The sequence below is a fragment of the Dermacentor albipictus genome, chromosome 1 (genome assembly GCF_038994185.2).
Source record: "Dermacentor albipictus isolate Rhodes 1998 colony chromosome 1, USDA_Dalb.pri_finalv2, whole genome shotgun sequence".
Taxonomy (NCBI): domain Eukaryota; kingdom Metazoa; phylum Arthropoda; class Arachnida; order Ixodida; family Ixodidae; genus Dermacentor; species Dermacentor albipictus.
Genome location: NC_091821.1, coordinates 26,711,553 through 26,734,808, shown reverse-complemented (window position 1 = coordinate 26,734,808; position 23,256 = coordinate 26,711,553). Strand labels below are relative to the sequence as shown.

Sequence of the window (23,256 nt, the reverse complement as noted above, 5' to 3'; positions counted from 1 at the left end):
TCATCCTTTAAGCGTGCCTCGCGCTCGAACAACTTCCGGCACTTGTTCCATGGTTAGCGGCGATTGGGATTTAATAAGCCCTGACGACCGATAAGCAGTGTGCATAACCGGTCAGACAAGAGTAAAAAGAGCCGTGGCTTGAGAGGAAAGGTGTTCCGGACCAAACGGAAGACGAAGAACAAAAGCGCACAGGCGAGCTGGGTGTACGCCGGCGTAGTAAAAGCGCCATTACGGCTCTTTGTTTATTTTTCAAAGAAAACAGGTTCTGGGAGATCTAAACGCAGCTCAGAAATGAGATCAAGTAGTTGACGTGAGCGAAGAGACTGCTTCGCCCCGACGCTACAGGACGCACCGCGCACGCTTTCCGCGGCCAGGAAGACGTCGCGGCGGCGCATAACAGAGTTACCTGTTTCCAACATCGTTTCGGCGCGAACTCGCTAAAGTTTGAGAAGCCAGGCCCCGTGGCTTCGTTGCGGCACTGCATTTAAATAGGCGCCGGCAGGCGGAAGTATGCACGCTTCCGCGCGTGCACGAAGGCACTTCCGATAGAGGTTGCCGGCACGAGGGGCTAGTGTATAATGCATACGCGGTCTCCCTGCAGTGGAACGACGTTGGCTGCTCCGCTTCACCAACACCCGTATCGGCCATTTATTTTTCGGAGTTGTAATACCATCTCGAGCAGCTTCCTTCCTCTGTTGAGCGGCATGCACGCATTTTAAAGAGAATTACGCTTTCCGAGAGGGGTCACAGAAAAGTCTCTTTCGATGAACGCCACGACGCGGCGGTGCGCGAGAGATAAGCCTATGTGCGTGTCCTGACATGTAAGCACAACGTCAGCCGCACGTAGACCAGCGCCGTCAGACGCCGCGTGACTACGGCGCCGCTCCTTGGCCCCGTTACAGTTCGGTTCCGTTACAGCTTCTCGTGTACAGCAGAATGGCTTTGGCGCAGCAGCCCAACAGTTTGCACCTCTCTGTCGCTTACCTGCCGCTTCTCATTTTCTCCTGGCACAGACGCAAGGACCTCACCTGCCCAGATCGTGCCGTCAAAGCTGTCTCCCGACTGTCTTTGTTGCAGCCTGCCCATGAAAAGCGACGTGGTGCTCCCGGCTCCCATAGCTCGGCGTGTTACCTGTTTTCTGCTGACCCTTCCTGTACTTTCGCGAAGCGCGGCACTTCTAAGCGCATCAATAGCCTCGTGTCAATGCTACAGGTCTCATCGAGGGACATTGACGTCACTGCTAGTTCAAATTCCTTTCTTTCGCGTTTTAATACTGCGTCGAATGAAAAGAGATCGCGCTGGTGAGCTCCTATCTAAAGTGACGTGAGAAGTTAGCTTGCTTCGATTAGCTTGCTTCAAGTAATAACAACTCTTTGATTGTAGCAACGCTTCTGCAGAATGAAGAACGACCGTAGTATTGTGAGCACTGCTCGTGGTTTTCAGTAAGTCGTAGTCAACATCTGAGCGATAACTGTTTTCATTCGCGACTCTTGTTTAACTCAAGCAAACCCGGACCTCTGTCGCTCATAGTTCTTTTGGGCATCCTATCGTTCGGTGTCATCCTCGTCTCCAAATCGATCTCACACACTGCGCCGCAGTCAATATCCCCTCCTAACTTCCTGTTCCTTCGTTAACATCCTCATTTAGCATAGGCGGGGCAGGGCGCTCGACTTGGCTCACACCGGCGGGAACAATGCTACGCAGGCTATGAACGGCACGGAGTATCGAAAGCACAATGAAGAAAGAGCACTTTAGAACAGCAGACCTGGCTCGAGCCGCAGAATAGCAAGGCAGACGCTCCGGAAGCGCCGCGTTTAATCGTACGTTCACCGAGGGAAGGATGGTGGGATGGCCACAGGAAGAAAACGCGGAAAGCCTCCGCTGCCGCAGCTCTCCTGACACGCGAGGTGGGCCCAAGTGACCCCTCGCGAAAGGATCCGTCTCTGCATCGCAGCGCCCGCTCCGAGAGCGAAAGTGAGAGCGGAACCAGTAGACCGCTCGCTCGCCGACGCTGCTATCTGATCGAAGCCAGGCCGAGCTGCACATCCGCACCACTGGCCTTGCAACGCCGCGCACGGGGGAGGATAAGGTTGAAGGGGAGTGTTACGCCGGGCCGCGCAAGGGGCGTCGAGACGCCGTTGTGGGCAGAGCGTGGCGGTACGCAAACGGACAGCACGCGGGGGAGCTGGAGCGAGACGAGCCTCGCGAAGAACGAAACATAAAAATAACGCAAGGATATGTGCACAGACCCGAGGCGTGCGGCGCGTCATTTGGTCGGCTGGTGGTGCGAGAATCGGCACGACGTGGCGACGTGGCGCGCTGTTGGGTTCCTGTTCCCTGTGAACTCGTGCGTGAACCTGCAAGGTGTCTCTCCCCCGCCCTTGCACGGTGGCTATTTTGAAAGGGAAGGGCATCTCGGCGTGGCGGCCAGTTACGGATGCCGAAAACTAGGCCTGTCTTGTTTCCTTGCGAAGCCCAGAGGTCCGTGTCCCACTTGTAGCGTATTCTTAGCGAGGCGTACGGCGATTTTGGTTGCTTGTTTGTTCGTTCGATGCCTCATTCGGGCAGCCTATCGAGCTGAGAGTGCGGCCGCAGGACACCGCGTAGAAATGATACGTCCTGAAGTACTCACTTATCTCGCTATAGGAAGGTCGCTTCACATCACGCTGAGAGCCTTGTTTCTGTGCTGCCATCGTGACCGCTATAGTTTTTTGTATTATTTATCTCACCTAATTTTTATCGCTTTCTTTGGATATCGTGAGGTTCAGCTTTTGCGATCTTTATAGGCGAGTATAGTGGGTAAAGGCTCTGTTGCCATAAAATGTATTACCTGTTTTTGTATGTATGTATGCATGACAGAGTTCCATAAATCTGTCTGCGGTACATACAAAACCTGCGAGGAATGTACGCCAGCCGAACGCATTCAATGCGAAATTTTCGTTTGATAAGACGGTTTATTACTTCGTACGCAATGCGAGTGGTGCTGTTTAAGTGGAATATAGGATGAAAACAGAAAGGCACGGTATACCTGCCTTCTCCTGCACATCTCTTTTGTACGATTAATTTTCGCTCAACCAACTGTGAGATTGGTTCTGTCCCAAGTATAGTTCTCCTCCCCCCTTGCCCACGACGTACGTCTTTCTTAGACACGCACCGACTCCATGGGTGCGCGATGATCAATGTGCAACCCATAGTTCCATCAGCGCACGGAAGCCGTGGCTCGTGCGTGCGTGGGAGCAAGTGTACTATAAGTGTGCGTGTACTTATATACATAAATGTACACACGGCCAAAAAAACAAGGACCGCGAACGTCCCGGACTTGAGAAGGCGTTCCCTCGGCGCGAAAACGGCGCCAGCAACCCGGATGCGGCACGTCCTAGGGCGTACGTCTCATCAACGTCTTGCACGAAGCGATCAATAACCAGCTTGACACCAGACAGAAGATGGGACGGGTCACGCTTCGAGGGGCGTCGCGTTTCCCCGTAGGACAGATCGGTGCGTGAGGAGGTGCACGGCCGCATCGACGACGCAGTCTTCAGCGACCAGCCAGCCCTTCCATGCCTCGGCGACCGCCTCCCCCTGCTTCTCTATCCCTCTGCCTTATTCGTTTATTTTGCTCGTATATTTCGGTGTACGCGTCGCTCGCGCAACCGATGGGATCGCGAAGCGTGGCATGCCGCAACGGAGCACGCGCGAAATTTTAGAAGTTTAACGGAGCTCTGATCTTTCTGCGAGACCAGAGAAGCACAATGCCGGCAGCATGGGAAAAGCCTCTACGATGCGCTCTTGTTTCAGCAGTGGAACGACGGAGCCGCAGCAGTGGAGGTTGCGGAAGCCGAGGCGCCTTTCGGCCAGACTTGTTGGAACTTGAGCAACTCGGAAACGATTGCCCGGCACTCCTGTTCTGCCCACCATTGCAAAACGACCTGTCAATGTTATGGTTCGAGGCTCCGAGGGGAGAAGATAAAAAATGAGATATTAATGAAGAGAGAGAGAGAGAGCAGAGGCTAATCATAAAAAGCAGGGACGTTTCGCACAAAAACTAAAGTTGTATAAGAAGCACCTTTTTCGTAAATTTAGAACCGCAATAAAGGTGGTGTCACGGACTTTAGTGATATATAAAATATCCCGACAACTAATGAGAAAATTGGGTAACCCTTCGCTAATCCTCGTCGGGTGTTAAGGCGGGCTAAATTACTTTGCTCGAAGCGTAACGGTGCTCTTCAGTTTTGTGAGTTTTGTAAGCGAGCTGGAAAGGAAAAGGATGGTCTGCGAAGCTAACGCTGATTGTCGTGTTCCTGACGCGCAAAAGAGAGAGAGAGAGAAAAAGAAAGAAACATAGAAAAAAAAGAAATAAGAGAAAGAAATAAGAAAAAGTACATAGGAAGAGAAAAAAACGGAAATAGAAATGTTTCTTTCTTTTCTGTTCCTTTCTGCAAGACCTGTGCTGGAATTCCAGAAGAGCCGAGCTTCTTCCATTCTGAGCTTATAGCAGGCATAGGAACGTTTACACCGCTTACATCCCGTTAAGTTACGTAATGATTGGTTCTAACGTTCGAGCATCACTGCCGCAAACAAAAGTAGTGGCAGGAATGTTTCCAGACCATCTCTATATATCTAGGTACATGCACAGCGAGTCACACCTCTTTAAATGACTGCCCAAATAAGGAGGGTTATTAAACAGGAACGTCGCCTAGGGCGAATATTCTTTAGTTAAAAAAACTGGAGGAGGGTGCATATTAAGCGGGGGGGGGGGGGGGGTCATGTCGCTTGCATGGGAGAGTCATTCACCTGGATTTGAAGAGTGAAGACTGGGGTAGGCAAGGCTTCGAGATCCACTTCTCGAACCATGAATAGTTCGGCAGTCTGTTCTTGAAGCTCGAAGATCCCGAGTTCGTTTCCTGTCAGGAAAGAGGCACGAAAAAATTAGTTAAGCATATGTGCTGCATTCGTGCCTGAAAACGCAGTTCCGAGTGTAACCTTGGCAGTGCAACAACTGGGTGATGCTCGATCTCCTTCCGCTATAGCTCATTGCACTTATTTCCCGTGTAAACTCCGTGTGGTGCGAGAAAGAGCTGATAAAGCGTGATGTTTATTCGGCTAATACAATATTTAAAAAAGAAAGTCAAGGCCACTCCGTTTTGCGAAGGTGGATGACCAGCGGAGCTGTAAACGTCGTGGTAAGAAAGCTTGTGGTAATGACTTTATTGCATCACTCATTGTCACTTAGTAACGACGGTCACAATGGCTTTGTGATCGCTATGAAATACACTGATCGGCATACTCGCAATTGCAGACACATTCTTTGAGAATGTCAAATTGATGCACGTACAGCGTTGTGTGGTTGGTTGGGCCGGATCAATATGGCATCGCAAGCGAAATCTCTCCAAGACGAAACGCGTAAAACACTCCCTCTTCGGTCCCGACGCATCCACATTGAAATCACCGACAATGACGACAACGGTAGTGTCATCACAACTAACCAACGAAAAGTGAGTAGCCATGAACCTTATTGGGCTATGCGCCAATGCTTACGTGGCTATGAGCCATTGATGATGTAAGTTTTCGACATGCCGTTCCGTATGTTGTATGCGTGATTAATGTAAACACTGTTCGCTTCACTTTGCTGAGTGTTTGCAGTCTCTGCCTTATGGAGTTATGAGCCATTGCATTTTTTCTTTGCTTACGAGGATATGACACGAAAATTCTATGGTGCCCTATCGCCATATGTAGCTCCGCTGTGAAAAGGCTACCGTTGCATGTGAGGCTGATTGGTGTATGGCCACGCCCCACCACTTGAGGGCCTTTATTTCGCCATCACCTCCATACAGAAAAGGCTTCCCTTCGTGGGCACACGAAAGAAAAACATCACTGGAGTCAAGGTATAAGCTAAGTCTCAAGCTGTTAAAAACTCAAAGAAGGGCGCGCGTGAGAAGGAATGCGCCAGAAATACTGTTGCAAGAAAAGACAGAGAAAGCAAAGCGAAAATAATTTTCAAACCGCCTTGCTGCTCTTTAAACGCGAGAACTGCTGCGTTGTTCAAATAAAGAGCCTTGAAAGCGGGATAAAAATTTAATATAGTTGCCAATACATAGGAACTTCAGTTGATATGTTAATTTACTGAATCATAGCTCTTTCTATATGTCGGAGCACTGGCTTCCGCCGAGCAAACACCTTCCATCTTTTCTCCCGCTACATTGTTGTCGTAGATATGGCTGCTGTGAAGTGACTTGACAACAAAAATTGCTCGCAAGTGGTTATACGAACGCCTATAACGCCATAAATACACCTTTCACTGAATACGCACAGCTGTGTATTAACACAATTGAATACACAAAGTGCGGCCTCTACCTCCTTGGGCATTGTTAAGCCGCGAACACTCTTGCAAAATGCGCCTCCCCTCCGCACCCTCCATAAACAAATCCAATCCTATCTAGCTGTGAAATAGTATGAGAAGCGTTTGCTGTAATGTCGCTAGAGTAAGCTTGGGTGTTTTCGAAAACTTGCTCACAGCGATGATCTGCCAATAAAGCAAAACATTTAAGGGTTACGCTAGCGACGTTTCACCCTTCTTTAGCGACGATTGCTCGCATGGCTGGACCTTGAAGCCGTAAGACAAATAATCTAACGCTCCAAAAGAAGGCGATGGGAGAATACTGTTGAAGTACAGGAAAATTAAAGAAGTTTGTGGAGCGCGGGAGCCAGAGGTGCACATCGGAAGGGGTCGCCTGGAAGATTGCGAGAGCAGTGCGTCTGCAGTGGCGAGGTCAGACTCGTTCGTTTGACGCCGCCCGTATTGCCAACAGTCACGAAGACGGGTTAGGCCGAGCCAAGTGCGGCGCGTTCAATTTTGGCCGTGCGACGCGTTCGCCGTGGGATCGAACAGCCTCCGCGCAGCAATAAGACGGAGGAGGCACGCCGCTTGTGCAGCGTGAGACAAAGCCCCGTCCCCTCACGAAATGATTGCGTTCCTGGCGAGAATAACGGATCGGGCCTTTGCGACACCGCGAGATGGACGTCGCCCCGCCGAAGTGGCGGCAATAGGGGGAGAACCGCGTGCGGGCGGCTTTCAGGGCGAACCGTCACAACGAAACCCCGCCTCTCGGAGACCGATTCTTCTGCGCGTTCTTGCTTGCTTGTTTTCGTCTCGCCCACCTCGGCCAGAGCACGCACTCGCCAAGATGACGCCGGCAGCGCCCCGAGATGTCGCCTTTCGCCTCCTCGCCCCTTCATTTATTTCCGTCCACCGCCGCAGTGCACTTATCACGCAGCACGCATCAATCTTGAACAAACGAAACATCTACAGAGCCGTCGAAACAAAGGAGCGCTGGAAAAAGAAACGTATAAGGAAAAAAAGTATAGGGAGGATCCAGTACGCACTGTACACGACGGGGTGCGGAGATTCGACTCTTCTTGGTTGTGACAGGCGAGGAAATGAAGGCTTCTTGTAATCGCCGGGCCGCCTCAAGGGGAAGGGCGAAACGGCAGGGGAGGCAGAGCGCTCGGGACAGAGTTTTCAGCCACGGGTTAAACGCGAAGTTTAAAGGGCCCGCAAAGAATCGCAGAAGAATCGGTCAGAGTAAGTGTGAAGAAGAACGCCACGAGTCTTTCCTCGACTTTCTTTTTTGTTCTCTTTTGTTTCGCTCACACATGCACTTTCGGAATGGAAACCGAGTTTTGAGGCCACGAAATTTTGCGGTCGCGTGCTGGGCCGCCACGCTGGCTGAGACCCCGCGTGACCCCAGCGCATTGCTCTCGCGCCGGGCTTACCGTGGATGATGGAGTAGCGGAGAGGCGCGTTGATTCCCAGGTCCTGGTCGAATGCGCTCACCGGCGCGTCCGTCTGAACCTTCACTCGGAGCCGAGCGCCCTGCGAGAGAGATGCGCGCGTGCCGCTTATCTGCACGCCTGCAGCGCAGCGTATATACAACCGTAGCGCACGAAGACACAACTGAGCGGTCGGCATTTCTCGATTCTACCGTGCTTTTGTAGTACAGTTCTGCAACACTTTGGACGCGTTTCGGCAAGTTTCTTTAGTTGCTGCACCAGGTATATGTGCTGCGGGATGAGCCACTTCTACGCCACCGAAAGAAAAAGTAATGTGGTGCCTCTACCCTGCGCATCTACCATGGCGTATCGCTACGGCACTGTAGGAGGAATGGGGAGTAGACGGTGGTCTTTGTCAAGAGCTCACGTTTTCGTTTCTTTGATTAGCATTAAGGGCAGAGTGTAGGACATTGCAGAAGAGAGTATCAAGATAAAGCCATGATTCCGACACCGGTCGCGCAACAGCGATCGCGCAAATGACATCGTTTCCGTCGAGCTGCCGCCTCATTACTTTGTGAGAAGTGTTCAAGGTCTGTACACACTTTCTTCATTTATTGCCTTGCTTGTTAGTTTCATTCACGACAAGAGCACTGCTTAAAGGTCCAATGGATTCTTTATCCAGTGAGAAGTTACGTCCCAGCTGGGTACAGCTTTCCTCTCTGCAGATAGGCTAATCGTTTAGCCTCCTTTTTGGTGCCAGCAACCGCGATGTACGATGCAACCTTGATGAAACATGGAATGTTCCTTTGCTTGAAACCAATAGTGGAATTGTTTGATGTTATCTTATATTACGAACCAAACTGTGCTGCAGGGCATTTAGACGTCAGTTGGATGCATATGTTAAATACTCGAATCATTGCCTTGCTTCCTCTGGAGCAGTCGGGAATATGACTTCGAGAGAGAAAATGGCACTCACCGTGATGACCGCTGCTTCCGTGACGTTCGCCTTGTAGATCTGGCGTGTAAACACAGGGTTCTGGTCGTCGGCGTCCTTCACGCGGATCGTAACACTCGTCACGGACTGGAAGCTTTCAGGAGAACCGTGATCCTGCGGAATGAGATTAACACTTTCAGTACAGTCTCTGTTGCGATGCGCGCACCGTGAAGTCCGTCCCGCGACGCACAAGTTTCTACAGGCTATCTTTGAAGCGAGCTTGTTTTGGTAAACAATACGATATGTCGCTACGCGCTTACTCCTACAGAACCAACATGAAACACCAAGAGTCGGATCTATTTCATGCAGCTCGTATCATACACCTCACTTCAACATGAAATAAACTTTGAAATGTCGTTGCTGTGCTAAGCAAAACTGTACGAGGGGTAGCCGCACCCATTCCGAAGAGTACTCCGTTACGCACCTTAAACGGAAAGTTAAAGGATGAATATAAAGACAAAAAGGCGCAAATAAATGCAGTTTAAGTCGCTATTTTTGTACGCTATATTGCCGTCAAGGTCGGTTAGTTTGCACGATCATACGCCTTCCACGAGTAACTTCCGTAGTCGCATCGTTTTCTTTTTCCCTCTCCTGATATAGTAGAATCTGCGTGGAATGGTCCCAACAAACGCAGAGCAAGCGTCAATAGTAGCGCATGTAACTGCTAGGCCGGGTTAGTGTAATGATTCTATTCCAATTTTTTTTCCTTACAAGCCGCGCTTTGCTAGGGGTCAGAACGGCGCTCCGCGTTGTCAGCAGGATCGGTCGGTCGTGAGCGGTGGATAGGAAGGAAATAGAGTCGATTGAGAAGAATAACTACGTTATCTTTATCATTCCTTAAATATAACTACACTGCTCTTTCCTGCGTACGAAAACGACGGCTGTTACTGCAGTGAAGACAGTTACGCAACGACAAGAAAGACGTGTCCGATGTGCTCTTTCCTGCGTACGAAAACGACGGCTGTTACTGCAGTGAAGACAGTTACGCAACGACAAGAAAGACGTGTCCGATATGTACAGCGTGCCGTTATTAAGCGCTCGCGCGTAAGGGGGCGCCCTGTAGATGGTGCGACGTCGCAACGCGGCACGTCACACACCTCCCCGCGATTTGATGGTTGCACAGCATATAGTACCTCGCAGTTGGAAAATCTCGGAGCCCCGAAAACGCGGGCCACCAAGCTCGTTAGCGTTTCCTTGCTGTATCCGTTCAGCGGCAGAGTCATTATCCCCGTTCGGAGGAACCGAAGCCGTGATTTATATCTCGTCGTTTTGCGCAGTTCCGCGCGAGCGTAGACATCGCTCGAGTCGTCGCTGCCCACTTAGCGTCCGCCGCGTGTACGCCCCAACGCGCACTGGCGACGAATGGTTGCCGCGCTGTCTGACAAACGACCCGCACGCTCGCTGGCCGCGCTGGACCCAATGGGGCGCGAACAAGGCCGCGGCTCAGGAGGAGAGGTGCTCGGGCGCCGTTTGCGCGCTTGTGGAGCGGGCGAGCGAACTACGTGGCCGGAATGTTCGAGAAGCCGCATGCACGGGGCTCCGACAACCCCCGGAAACGATACGGGCCGCCTGATGAAAGGCCTTTGTCCCGCCCGGGCACGTAAATGCCACCTAATTCGTGTATGTACCTCCATTCTCGCACGCCTTCCGACCTTTCCAACACAAGTACGTCGACCATCAACTGGCTTTCCTGCGGTTACGCTTGGGCTGCTAGCCGTTTGTTACCGAAAGAGCTGCTCACGTCCGCTGTGATATTTCGCTGCCTTTCGCTAGCGCGTTCAACGCCAACTCTGCCAACGTCACGTCGAAAACTAAGAGCAGCTCGGCGAGCACGGCAGTGACGCAAAGGAGTTGGTGAGGATGCATCTGTTACCCTATTGTGAAGTACACCCTACGGGTGCGTATAGAACGCTGCTAAGAGGCACAAGCTACGATGAGGAGCTTTTTGAGCGAGTGCAGAAATTTACATAGTGCGCCAAAGCAAAAGGGATGAAAAGAGATCGATAAGAAAAGTGCGCCCAGGGGAAATGGGAGGGATTTCATCTCCTGTTCTCACACTTCCTTACTCAACGTTTTCAGTTTTATCGTTAAAACTGCAGATAGCGAAAGCGTGTGGTTACTATGCCAAGGAGGTCTCGTGTGGAGATATCGTTGACTTGTCGAGAAGCTCAATACCAAGCAACGCGTCACAATCAATACGATGGGGTATATATATGATCACGCCATCTCTCAAAGCTGAAAGAGAAGGCGTAATTTCAAACGAGACTTGGATACATTTATTAATGTACTTGGTGCACTTTCCCAAGCGACGAGGCAGTAGAAAAGAAAACATATTTGAAATCCTGAGGCTATGTCCAAAGAATGCCTGTGCCCGATATGACACGGTACAGGGAAACTCCTGATTAAGCCGCTTCACTGGAGACCACCACCAAAAGCAGGGATTTTTTTCCTTCGCGTAATTGTTGCCTTCCCTCCCCGCTCCCTTTCTGATCTTGTTATGCCGAGAAAGCCCAGGAACAGCATGGTGAACTTCTCGAAGGAATTAAAACGGAAGCACCTGAAGCCGCTATATTGTACAGGAATATTTAATGCGACCACTTAATGGTGGTGCCTGAAAGTGCACATAAAAATAGGCGTTAAACGTGCTAGAGAACATCGTCACTGCTATATTTGGGGAGGCACATAAATACTCGCGTTATACGTACTCGGACATTCTGAGTCAGCATTGCGATTACAGTTAGGGCTAACAAAGATGAAGACAGCTAGGCTGCCGGTTCATGTATCTCATTTGCACTACAAACAAGCTCGCACTTCAATTTAAACATCTTAAAAAAAGTATCCGCTTGTGCGACTCAGTTTCTGAGCAAATATGCGCGTCTATACACTGGCTTGTTTTTCGCGTATTCCTTTGTGCAGGTGCACGGGCGCCGTACTATATATAGAGCTTCACTGGGAAGAAAAACACAAACGAAATTTGGCGGATATATATATATATATATATATATATATATATATATATATATATATATATATAAATATATATATATACATATATATATATATATATATATATATATATATATATATATATATATATATATATATATATATATATATATATATATATGATTTCTCTCACCGCTGTGGTTTCCAGCTCACGTAATTTTTAAAGCTTTTTGTTTTCACTGTCTAAATTCTGTGACCGCAGCGATGTGGCTCTACAATAGCGACTGTACGCCAGCCCAGTGAGTGGTGGGGCTCTGACCCAGCCGAGCTCTCGCGCGGTCTCGTCTAAGCCGAGAGGGAGTCGGATACGAGTGCAAGCTCTTTCTGGTGGCGTGCAGCTCGCCCGAGCACGCGGCAGAGCACGAATGGAAAGAAACGTGATTTCCGTTTCGCGAATGCACGCGCTTTCACAAGACCCATCAATCTGCGCGGCTGCACATAAGAGTCGAATCTCAACTATACTTGGATCCCGCGTGTGCATTTTTTTTGCCACTCTGGCATTCTCCACACCACTTCGTTTGTTTGCTTTCTATCTATCCATCGGCTGTGGGCCGGAGATGCCTCGACCAAATTACCAGTAAAAAAAAAAGGGGGGGGGAGTGGTTTGGGGGGGGGGGTGACTGCCCTAAATCTAAAACAGATGCGACATTGGCGCGCTTGCGACTAAAGTACAATGAAACACACTTTCGCGAGGAACTTCTTAGACAAGGGGACCCTCAGAGTGAGCCATCTATCTTCATTGCTCGTGCGCGGTCTCAGAGGAGGTGGCCGGGCCCGCGGCACGTGGGCTCCTGCCGCTGAAGCGGCGAGCAAATCTTCTCGCCTTCTGTATTCGCGGCTCTGATCCCATGCTTATCCTTTGGAATTTTTTTTTCTCTCGCTCAGTCTGTTTCAGTTGCTCCAGGAGACTGTAGAGAGAGCACTAAGCCAGCCCGCACGATGCAATTAGCGCTTCATTACAGGGGATGTTAGTGCGTGCGCGCATAGCGGGTGGAGACCGTCGAGGCGAGGCTCATCATTGTCATTCAGCCTCTCGACCTGAGAGACATCTGCAGTGCTGTATCCCCAGGTCATAGAGGGAGTCACGCAAACGAGGAAAAGACGAAGAACGGCCAGGGAAATGAGAACGAAAAAAGGAACCGGGCTGGAGGGAGCCCGCCGAAATTGTCCTTCGAGGTGGCACTGCATGCGAGCTGGAGGAGAAGTTGAGAAAAACGAGGATTTCGGAAAATTAAGCTGCAGCCCGCGCGTCGGCCGAGAAAGCTGGGGACCGACTTTAGCAGCTTGAATGAAGCACACATACGGCGGCTCCCAACAGACGACGAAAGGCGCAATTTTTTTCGACTGCATTTCTGAGCGCTTACTGCGATCACTGCCAAGGGGAGATACTGTTGCAGAGTGAAACTACACCGTCGCTTACAGTCGTTGCATCTTTTTTTTTTTTTCACAACGCCTATACGCATACCTTTATAAAACCGTGCTTACATATTCGGAAATGAATCGCACTTTGGCTATGTTGTTCGCTGTCAGCAACAGTCGTCGATTTCATCTTTGCGCATCAAGCTATACAGGGTGTTTCAGCGAAAGCTTTCAAAAATCTTTAAAAGTTGCCTGTGGCAGAGATCACAATTCTAGTTCGTGAGCTGTTCTACTCGAAGCGGCGGACAATACTTGCACAAGAAATTGAGATCCAAAATAAACTAATAAGTAATAAACTAACTAATTAAGTTTTTAACTAATAACATTATGACCTATATTGCAATTTACAAATTCTAGCCGTGGAGTTCGCAAGGCGGATCCACTTGGAACGAATTTTCAATATGACACCAGTTTCGAGATATAAATTCCCGAACTTTGCGGAAAAATGCATTGGCATTCCAGTTAATTTGTTAACAAAACGTCATTTCACGCACTGAAGCACACAAGTAACTGGAACACCAATGCATTTATCCGCAAAGTTCGGAACTTATATCTCGAAACTGGTGTCGTCCTGAGAATTCCCTCCAAGTGGATCCGCCTTGCGAAGTACACTTCTAGAATTTGTAAATTGCAATATGGGTCATAAGATAATTTGCTAAAACGTTAATTAGCGAATTCTTGTTAATTAGTCGATATTGCATTTCTACTTTTTGTGCTAGTAGCGTCCGCCGCTACGAGTAGACCGGCTCATAAACTAGAATAGACCTATTTGCCACAGACAACCTTTAAAAAAATTGGTATAAGCACCGCACGCCTAATGCTGGTTTCGTGCCCCAATTGAGGCCAGTTGTTCTTTCGTCCACTTTCATTTCCATTAATTTATCATTTCTTTAATTCAAGCAATAAATACGTGTAATTTCCCATATGCTGTAGTTGGTGTCTTTGTTTGATGTCTTCTTTTGATATTATTACACTATAGGAAGACCACACAAATTCGGCGACGCTTGTAAAAGTGGAAAAACCAATGTTCAAGGAACTTTGACACCTTCAGAAGGTAATGACGAGAGTGTAAACGCGCTTGTACAAAAAAAAAAAGAAAAGGAAGAAGTAAGAAAGTACAAAAAAGAAAAAGAAATGCTGGCTCTTTCGTAATCGAGAGTAGATGTAAGCACGAAATGGCAACCGGCAAAGCAGATTAGTTGGAGATGATACTAGCCACAATCTTAAAGTGGGTGTAGTGCATGTTAGCAACGACTAACCCCACCACACCACGCCATACTGTGGCCTGGTCCATATGGATGCTGTCCAAAACCGGCTGATGGTCGCGCGACAGGCAGGGAAATACGTCAGGGAGACAGGGCGCACTGCCCAGCTAGAAGAAGAATGAATTGAATTCTGGCGTTCACGTGCCAATACCACAATCTGAATATGAGTCACGCCGTAGTGGGGGACTCAAGATTGATTTTGGCCACCAGGGGATCTTTAATGTGCCCCCAATGCACGGAACAGGGGCGTTTTTTGCATTTTGCCTCGGTCGAAATGCGGCCGCCGCGGCCGGGATTTGATCACGCGACCTCGTCCTTAGAAGCGCAACACCATAACCGCTAAGCCACCGTGGCGGGTAGAATCGCCTGAAGGAGGCGCCACGCAGCGTGGCGCCACCTCTCGAGGCGACGCAAAACCCGTACGGCCGAGCTCACGGACCGCTGGCGTTCAGCGCTCAGCACCAAAAGATGACAATGAAATGTGTGGTGCCCTGTATCTATCTGCCTTTTGAACGTCGCCCATTATTGGAAATGAGAAATAAAACTTCAGCGTACTAGAAGTTACAGCTTCAGTGATATTGTGAACAAACATTAGGAAAAACTCGGAAGCAATATCTTTTTGTAACTTGTTTGGGCAGTAACTAGCGTATGGAATGCAGTGCTGTACAAAGGGTTGGAGGCTAGAGACTGCATTTTTTAAAGGTTTGACTGGTTGCCCGGATGGTCTCGTTTCCTTCTCGCAGCTTGCCCGGATAACGGCTCTGGCTTTTGCCTCAAGGTCATTTGAAGGTCACCGACAGCGGGATGCTAAAAGCATTTCATGCTTCAAACGCGGGAATTATGGTAGGAGAAACGGCGCAAATCTACAGGGACGCTGCAAGCTTTTGTGCACTTTCCGGCAATGCTCGCCACCGAACCGGGGCAACGCGCTCACGAACCCTGAGCTTTCCCCGATGCTGTAGCTGACCGCGTAAAAATGAGGACACAGGCGAAACAGAGACGCTTGTAAATACATACGCAAGCGAGCGCATAGCCGGAGGCATAGCTCCATTGTTTGCAAAGTACAATGAGCAACTGTCCAGACATGGTGCGCGTGACGCCGTCATAAACGCCAGGGCGGTTCTCCCGCACGAGCCCATTCGAGCGTGCTCGTCGTTGCGCAATCGCTGGGCTCCGCATGTTCCAAGCAATCGCTTATGTTATTCAGCTAACTATAGAAAAACGAAATTCCGCGTACGGCTTGCAAGTTCGATAATGCATATCCTCTCCCCCTTCTTTTGTTTTCGCACTCTGAAGCGACGTCACATTCGGGCACCTCCAGAACCTCATTACTCACTCCCCGGTTTTATTTTGCACTTATCACATCCCCAAGCTGTAAATAGGGTCGTACTGAATAACCAATTAGCTTGTCGGTCATAATGTTTACAAAGCATTCATAAATACAACTGCGTGTACTTATGCTATATAATGTGCCACTACAAATGCACTCAAGCAAATAAGAAAATAAAAGAGAGAGAGAGAGGGGGGGGAAGTGAAGCGAACACAAATGGAATGAACGCTCCTAAGGTGGCCTTTTTTACACGTTATTCATATCTGAAATTAATTTTTCTAGCCCTCCATGCAGGCATGCAAGCGATGATATAGAGCGAGCCTGTGCGCCGGCTTACCCGTGCTTGAATTTCGAGCCGGTACTCTCTAGGACCGTGGTCGTAGTCTAGAGGCTTGTTGATGACGATGATGCCCTCCAGGGGATCTGACAAGGCGAACGAGTTGTTCTCGTTGCCGCCCTGCAAGTATGCACGCAAGAATTGAGAAGCGAGGAAGAAAGCACTTCACAACAACAACGCGGCGTGGTTGTATATAGATTTGTGCTGGCCAACATGATGGGCACGCAAAAAAAAAGAAAAGAACAAAACGTCACTGCCTGCGAGTGCGTGCCCGCCTCGACTTCAGCTGAACCATTGCGCGCGTAAATGGACAACAATGTTTGCGGAGGAAATCGTCCGGTTTTGAATATTTACCTTTTGCAGCGTATAGGACATATAAACGAGTGAGGCATCGTATATTGCACGCGCAATAATAATTGGTCGGCAATGTTGTCACAAGTCTCATGCCCAAAACAAAGGCAATAATTAGTGTAGCGCCACCCCCAGCTGAGCAGTTAATCTGATAGTTAACTGACGATCTCTCATTAATATCATTCGCACTTCATGAACAAACGCATCACTGTGGCTTGCTAAAAGCGTGGCTCACTCTCCACCGATATTTAACCTTCCATGCGACGACTTTTTTTTTTTTTGTCTGCTTCACGAGCATATAGCGTCATCTCCAGACGCTGCCCGGATCTTCTGCTTGCATCTGCTTGACTGTCGCCAAGCTGAGCACAGAACTTTGTGCTCACTGAACATCGCGCTGAGTCGGGACGACAGCACTCAGCGCAACTATACACTTGCACGACAGCATACGCAAGTGACGGCCGCGCCACCTGCAGGCTAAGCACAGCACGAACACTCTTCCCACGTCGCATATAGTGTGGCCATCGTATACGCCCAGTAATTTTCTTTAAGATATATGAAGTCTAATACCTGGCGATGAAAAGGTCCGGCAATGTTGCTTTTCTCACCCAACTCCTTTTCTTTTTTCTTTTTCTTTCGTATGTCCTAAATAAAACGCGACTTGAAAAGCGCAAAATAATACTGAGGGCGCAAGGTATGTACGGGAATTTACACTCGTCAAAGCAGCAAAATGTCGGTTAAGAACGGAGACGGTGCCTCATCCATGTTTCAAGACAAATGTCCGAGATACATTTATGAGCCGTTTCGTTTTGCGCCGCGAGCATGGTGTGCGATATGGGCCGCCGCGGCTGACGCCTCACAGCGCTTGTGCAGTCATACGTTGCCCACGTATACGCCAGCAAAAGCGGTAGCTACAGTCACGCTTGGTACTCTCGCAACGCGAGAAATTATTTACGCTCAGAAGCAGGCAAACTACAGCGCCTACGCGCTTGTGGTAATAATGCACGCAAGGCAGCTTAAGCTGATTAGGCGAAGCGCGAATCCTCGATCTTTGCATCGGGCACTAAGAGCACACGAGTGGCTTAAATGGTGTGGGGTGGCTTTGATAAAACCCCGGAGCGCACTTGAGATTCCTGGTTTGGCAGGAACGTAGGTGTGTAGTAGATTATTGAACGTGTTTTCTTTCGAGGCTTGTTTTACAAGCAGAGATGTATACGCTGGAGAGGAACCACAAGCGTGCATTAGGCTGCACGAAAAACAAAATAAGCTTTTACATGAACAAAATTACTTTCATTCATTGTTTTGCGTGAAGAAGGCGTTATGTGTCCTTTAACGTTGATGTTGCTCGTATGTTCAAGAGCCCTCGTGCTAATAATACACGGAACGTTTTAATCCCCGTAAGTTTGACGTCCACGACGATTTTCGCGCAATGTGCACGTCATATAATTAATAGGGTGTTGTGGAACAGTGCGGTCGTCTGTAGCAAAATCTGTGCCGCCAGCTGCTACCTGCATGCGCATGTGCGCGGGAGTCCTCGGATTTGCGCAACGCTTATTGCGCTATATATATGCTAGAAAGCTCTAATGTTAGTGCTCTAGTGTAGCGCGATGTACGATATTATACAGCGATTCACCTCCACAGGAGACCACCGACGCATTCGCAGCTTTCCTGGCGCATGCGCAAATGAACCGTCTAAGCGTGATACCGCAGCAACGGACCATGCCTGTATCGATACATTCTTCCCCTCCCCCCCAAGAAAGTGTCCAGGTTGCAGCTCTGCAGTTACTTTTCAAACCATCAAAGTCAGTTTAAAACTTGTTGAACTTCATCTAGCAACAAAAATTTGTTCAATCAACTAACTATGCGGCATGCATAATAGCCACTTAGCAATGACGTCAAGGTGAAAGTATGTAACACTGAGTCACTGATAATATTTAGACAAACATCGCTGCACCTTTTGCCCATCTTCTTTACTGAGTATGCGTTGTGAAAATAATTTTAGGTTGTACATAGTATATGAAGCGACTTCAGCTCAAGCATTCTTCTGGTCACACGTGCGCCGCACATACACAGTAGTTTCACAGTATAGGCAGCGTCTACGTATGTGCATCATAAAAAAGAAAAGAAAGAAAGAAACAAAAAGAAAAAATAACAGGAGGGGGGGGAGGGGGAAGAGCGGAGGTTGCACTGTCAATCTAATACGGCCGCCGGATCACTTCTGGAAACGTACTGGAGACACTTCTACAGTGCTGAGGACTTCTACAGTACTGGGGACACACACAGACACACATGCCCTCCCCCTCACATTCATTGATGCCTTAGCGCAACGGAAACGTTCGATATTTATTTACTCTTCACTGACGCGTGAAGATAGGGCGAGCGAGCGCCAGTTATCAACTCGTTGCCCTTACGAACGATCGCACCAGAACGGAAAAGAACAAGAAACGAGTGCAGGGAGCACTACTTACCACAATGGCGTACGTGACGTCGGAGTTTGGTGTGTTCGGCTTGTCTCGGTCAATGGCGTGCACGCCTCGGAAGACAGTCAGTCCTACTGGTGTCAGCTGCAGATATATCGTGGGGGTGAAGGAAACAGGGAGGGAGAGATAGGGAAACAGCATTAAAGTAAATCAATCAATAAAAGGCAACGAGCGATTGCGGACACATATACCGGAAACGGGCTCCAGCTCCAGGCGGGCCTTACAATACCCGCACGTTGGACGGCGCTGCCTTTTAGCGATGGAGACAATCGGAAAGCGCGCGCTCGGCCATCGATTGGCCTAAGCTGTTTTGGCCAGTGCGTTCGTTAAAGGCTCCCTGACGGGACCCCGATACAGATTGCCGCTTGATTAGAGCTTAGTCTCGCGAGCGTCAGTGCACTTTTGTGGGCGGGACCATTTGCGGAATGCGCCGCTCGGCAGTGTACCATAGAACGCGGGGTGTCCGTTACCCTTCGCAGCGCACCATTTATGGCTCTGATGGCTCTGTGCGAAAGCGACGCATCACCCCGCGTATGCGAACCAATGGAAACGGGAGCGGGACCTGACGTGTCAGTGTGTGTGCGCGTGCATTCAGCCTGTGTTTACTTGGTTACGTCAGACGCTGTTCTATTTGTCCGCAAATCATGTTCTAGCTAGGTAGCGGTGTAAAGGCAAGGGGACGTTAATACACCGGTAAAGAAGAAGCTGCGTTGAATAAGCAGCAGCAGTATCTACTCGTGGTGACAGTTGGTGCCTTCCTGATGCAAGAAAACGACTGAATTCGGCTACCATTCCGCACGATGTACAGTTCTAATGACGGGAATGCACATTTTGGCGTTTGTAGACGTGCTCTGTTTAAAGAAGGCAAGCTGACGATTCCGCAAAGCGCTATGGCCTAAAATGTGGCTGCCAACACATTGTTAGAAATATTATTGTTTTTTTTGTTATTGCGTTTCTTTGTTACTTTCCGAAATGTTTAGCGTACACAAGTATAAGAACAATGCAGAAGCTCTGCGCAGTTTAATTCTCCTCTTAACGATGACATGGTCGCCACAGTTTGGCGCATGAGACGCTGTAGGAAAAGCAACTTAACAATCAATTTGGAGAATGATCGGTATCAGAACACATGGTTTCATGCTCGCTTTGGCCTGTTTACTTAAAGGCAACCTTAAACTGCATGCTGTATCACATAAAGAGCAAAGATAATTAGCGAGGGAAACATTGTGCGCGTAACGAGGACGATTTTCGTGTTGATACCGTCACATGGGCGAGAATGCAATGCTGAATTACAAAGGTAGCAAGCTTGAACACCAGGCATTTAACAGAGCGATGAATTGGGCTAGTCGATGCACCCACCGTTACCTGCGCTAACCTGCTGGCAGTTCAGCGTTAAATGTGGCTTTAGTAAAGGCAAAGTGCGAACATCTAGCGCTGCACTCAGCCTGACCTACGTTTAACCTGCGCCGCCCGTCGTCCTCAGGTCGAAGACAAGCGTTGCGCACGAATCCCCACGGCCGCGAACCCTACCCGCGCTGCAAAAACAAAATAGCCTCCAGCGTGTGTTAACATTGTCATCTCCCGCGCCGCATTAACCACCACCAACCCCGTTACGGTCACACTGGAAAAAAAACCACAGGAAACTATGCGGAGGAGTGCGCTGTACCGAAACCGAATTCACGGCGACTACAATACATTGGCCGACACAGCTTTCACAAAGCAAGCGAAACGATGCAGCGACATTGATATCATCCTATGAGCACACGAGTGGGATACGCGTGGCGTGACTGTGCGCCCATGTTCGGCGCGATGTCCGTCTCGTGGGAGCATCAGCTGCAGGGCGCGCGACTTACACGAGGAAAAGGACGGGAAGCGTACGCGACGGGAGCGAGCGCTGGGGCCGCTGTCTTGTGCGCGTTCGAGAAGCCGGCGTTCGGTTTCGCCTCACGCGGCTGTCCAGGCCGCGGCCTAGGTCAATACAGGCCAATCGCGTGACTTTTTTGTACTTCGCCTGTCTGTTACGCGACGTCACGAAAACCGCGATAGCTCCCCATCTGATATCACATGCACACACTGATTATGCACGACTGGACCGAACAAAAGTAAAATAGTTATTTCTGATTCGACGCCTTTTCGCTATTGGTCAAAAGTTTTCAGGCTGCACCCACTTCACCTGCCTGTCACGCGACGTTACAAAACCGCGAAAACTCACCGCGTCAAATTAATTGACGTGTACGCGTTAAAGATGCATTAATACGCCGAACAAAACAGAATTTTTTTCTGAATAGCTGCAGGCTGCCCCCTTCCAAAAGGAATAAAGGTGGCTGCCACCGATCACTCATGCACTGGCTACTCGCACTTGCAGGAAAGCATGGGTTTATTTGTGTACAATAAAACCTTTGCGTGGCCATGTAACTTTTTCGAGCATTTTCGGCGCGTTTACGACCTCGCTCTGCCAACTCTTCTTTGCTGAGAATCCATTTTAGCGGCATTCTTAAACTTCCGCTGCACGCTGCCGCGATTTTCGACAAGCCACCGCAAGCTAAGTAAAGGGAAGCGGACCAATCGCAGATGCCGGCACCACCCTCTTAATCCGGTTATCTATTTTCAGCGCGCTGGCTCGGCCCTATCGAATCCCTCTCCTTTTGAGCGAGCTCTTCGTCTCCTGGTAGCCACCTACAATGAAAAACCGCTCAATGTAGGCAATGTTATTCATACTGAAAGCAAAGAAAAGTGACCTTCTATAAACTAGGAGAACGTTTGATTGGGCTGTTCAGTCAACGCTGCGGGTCACCGCCCGATGCTTGCGTCGGCGGTAACGCAAATTTTACGTGAGGAGATTGGAATAAAAACATAGTGGAATAGCTTTACGTTATAGGGTTCCTAATTGCCGAAAGGTTTGTGGTATACGTCCATCCTATCTTTATTTTCTTGTACACAGCATATGACACAATTTCAGCGAATGTCTTCTGAGCCATACTATAACAGTCCAGCGAACAAAAAAGACTAAACTAAAGCAAGATGAAGGCTAAACGTTTCCCTGAATCTCTTTGAATAACGATTGCTATGGCATTAAGTTGCGACAGTTGCGGCAGTATGATTACGATTGCGAGTAAAACGTTTTCCTCTTTATCGGTGGCACGTTGGTAGCGAAGTCATTAAAACGGTTAAAGAAAGAAAGAAAGAAAGAAAGAAAGAAAGAAAGAAAGAAAGAAAGAAAGAAAGAAAGAAAGAAAGAAAGAAAGAAAGAAAGGAGCGTGAATCCGGCCGCAGGGGAGACCGACATGCAGCCGGTAGGGGAAAAATAGCTGGCCGAAATCCGAGGCCATGTGCGCGCGCATGTCTGACGCGGACAGAACACGAGACTATCCTTGCCTTATGCTCAGGGCGCCACCTACCTATGATGTATACACGCATTCAAAACAGGGCAAACGGCCTGGGTCAATATAGACATGGATGGATTCGGTGGAACGCCTGCCAATTACGGAAGAGCAAGGAAGCAGAGCAGCGCCGGCAGGTGGGAGGGAGGCAAGCAGCTGGGCTTCAGCTCGGGACGGCGCGCCGTTCTGGCGGCGATAAGAGCGAGGAGGAGGAAAAGTATCGAGAGAAAAGTGAGAACGCACAAGATCGAAAACACGAGTGACGATAAGAGCAAGGAGGGGCTCGGCTTGAGAGAAATCGTGTCTCGCTATATCCCCATCCACCGGAATAAATAAACAGAACCTACCAGAGAGAAAAGAAAGATAAAAGTAAAGAGGCTGCTGATGTATAAGGCCACGCATGGCGGTCGGGCAGAACCACGTTTGCATTTTTTTTTTCTCTCTTTTGGCTGGCCGTCACAGAATGTGCAGCTGGACGCTACGGCAGTAGGCACGCGGGGCTAAAGGGGGCTCAAGCGCGGGAGAGGAAGACGCTGGTGGCGTCGCGAGTGTCGGCGACGCAGGAAGGGAGAAGGGGGTTAGGGGTCACGTCTCGACGATTCCTCAAGGAGAGAGCGCGAACCGAGGTGCGAACCGAAGCTTAGTGGAAGGCGAGCTGAATCGGGGCGCGTGGGAAGAGCGGCGTGTGCAGCCTGCGTAGAGAACAGAAAATAACGGAAGTGCCGGGAAGAGGAAAAGGTGGTTGTGTTCGCAGCACTCCAGAGCGTCGCGGGGTCCTATACGGCCCGCCCCTCTCACGTCCCATCGAAACGAGCCGGACCTGGCCAACAAGAGAGAGCGGTGAGCGAAGCGTTCCCCGGGGAGTCGTCGTCTTCGTCGACGGAGGCTGCCGAGCTATGCCTCTCGCCGTTCTCTCCTCCGCATCCCATCTGG

General features: G+C 49.5%; 1 protein-coding gene across 2 annotated transcripts in view; it reads right to left on the bottom strand.

The window, feature by feature from the left end:
* LOC135909410 (protocadherin Fat 3-like) overlaps positions 1-23,256 on the bottom strand; it is a 347,250-nt gene that overhangs the window by 126,225 nt on the left and 197,769 nt on the right. For both annotated transcript variants that reach the window (XM_065441351.1, XM_065441352.1), the window contains exons 7-11: positions 18,935-19,030; positions 16,119-16,238; positions 8,744-8,875; positions 7,771-7,870; positions 4,792-4,901 (exon numbers count right to left, since the gene is read on the bottom strand). In XM_065441351.1, coding sequence (XP_065297423.1) covers positions 4,792-4,901; positions 7,771-7,870; positions 8,744-8,875; positions 16,119-16,238; positions 18,935-19,030 — 558 coding nt within the window. The remainder of the gene's footprint in view (positions 1-4,791; positions 4,902-7,770; positions 7,871-8,743; positions 8,876-16,118; positions 16,239-18,934; positions 19,031-23,256) is intronic.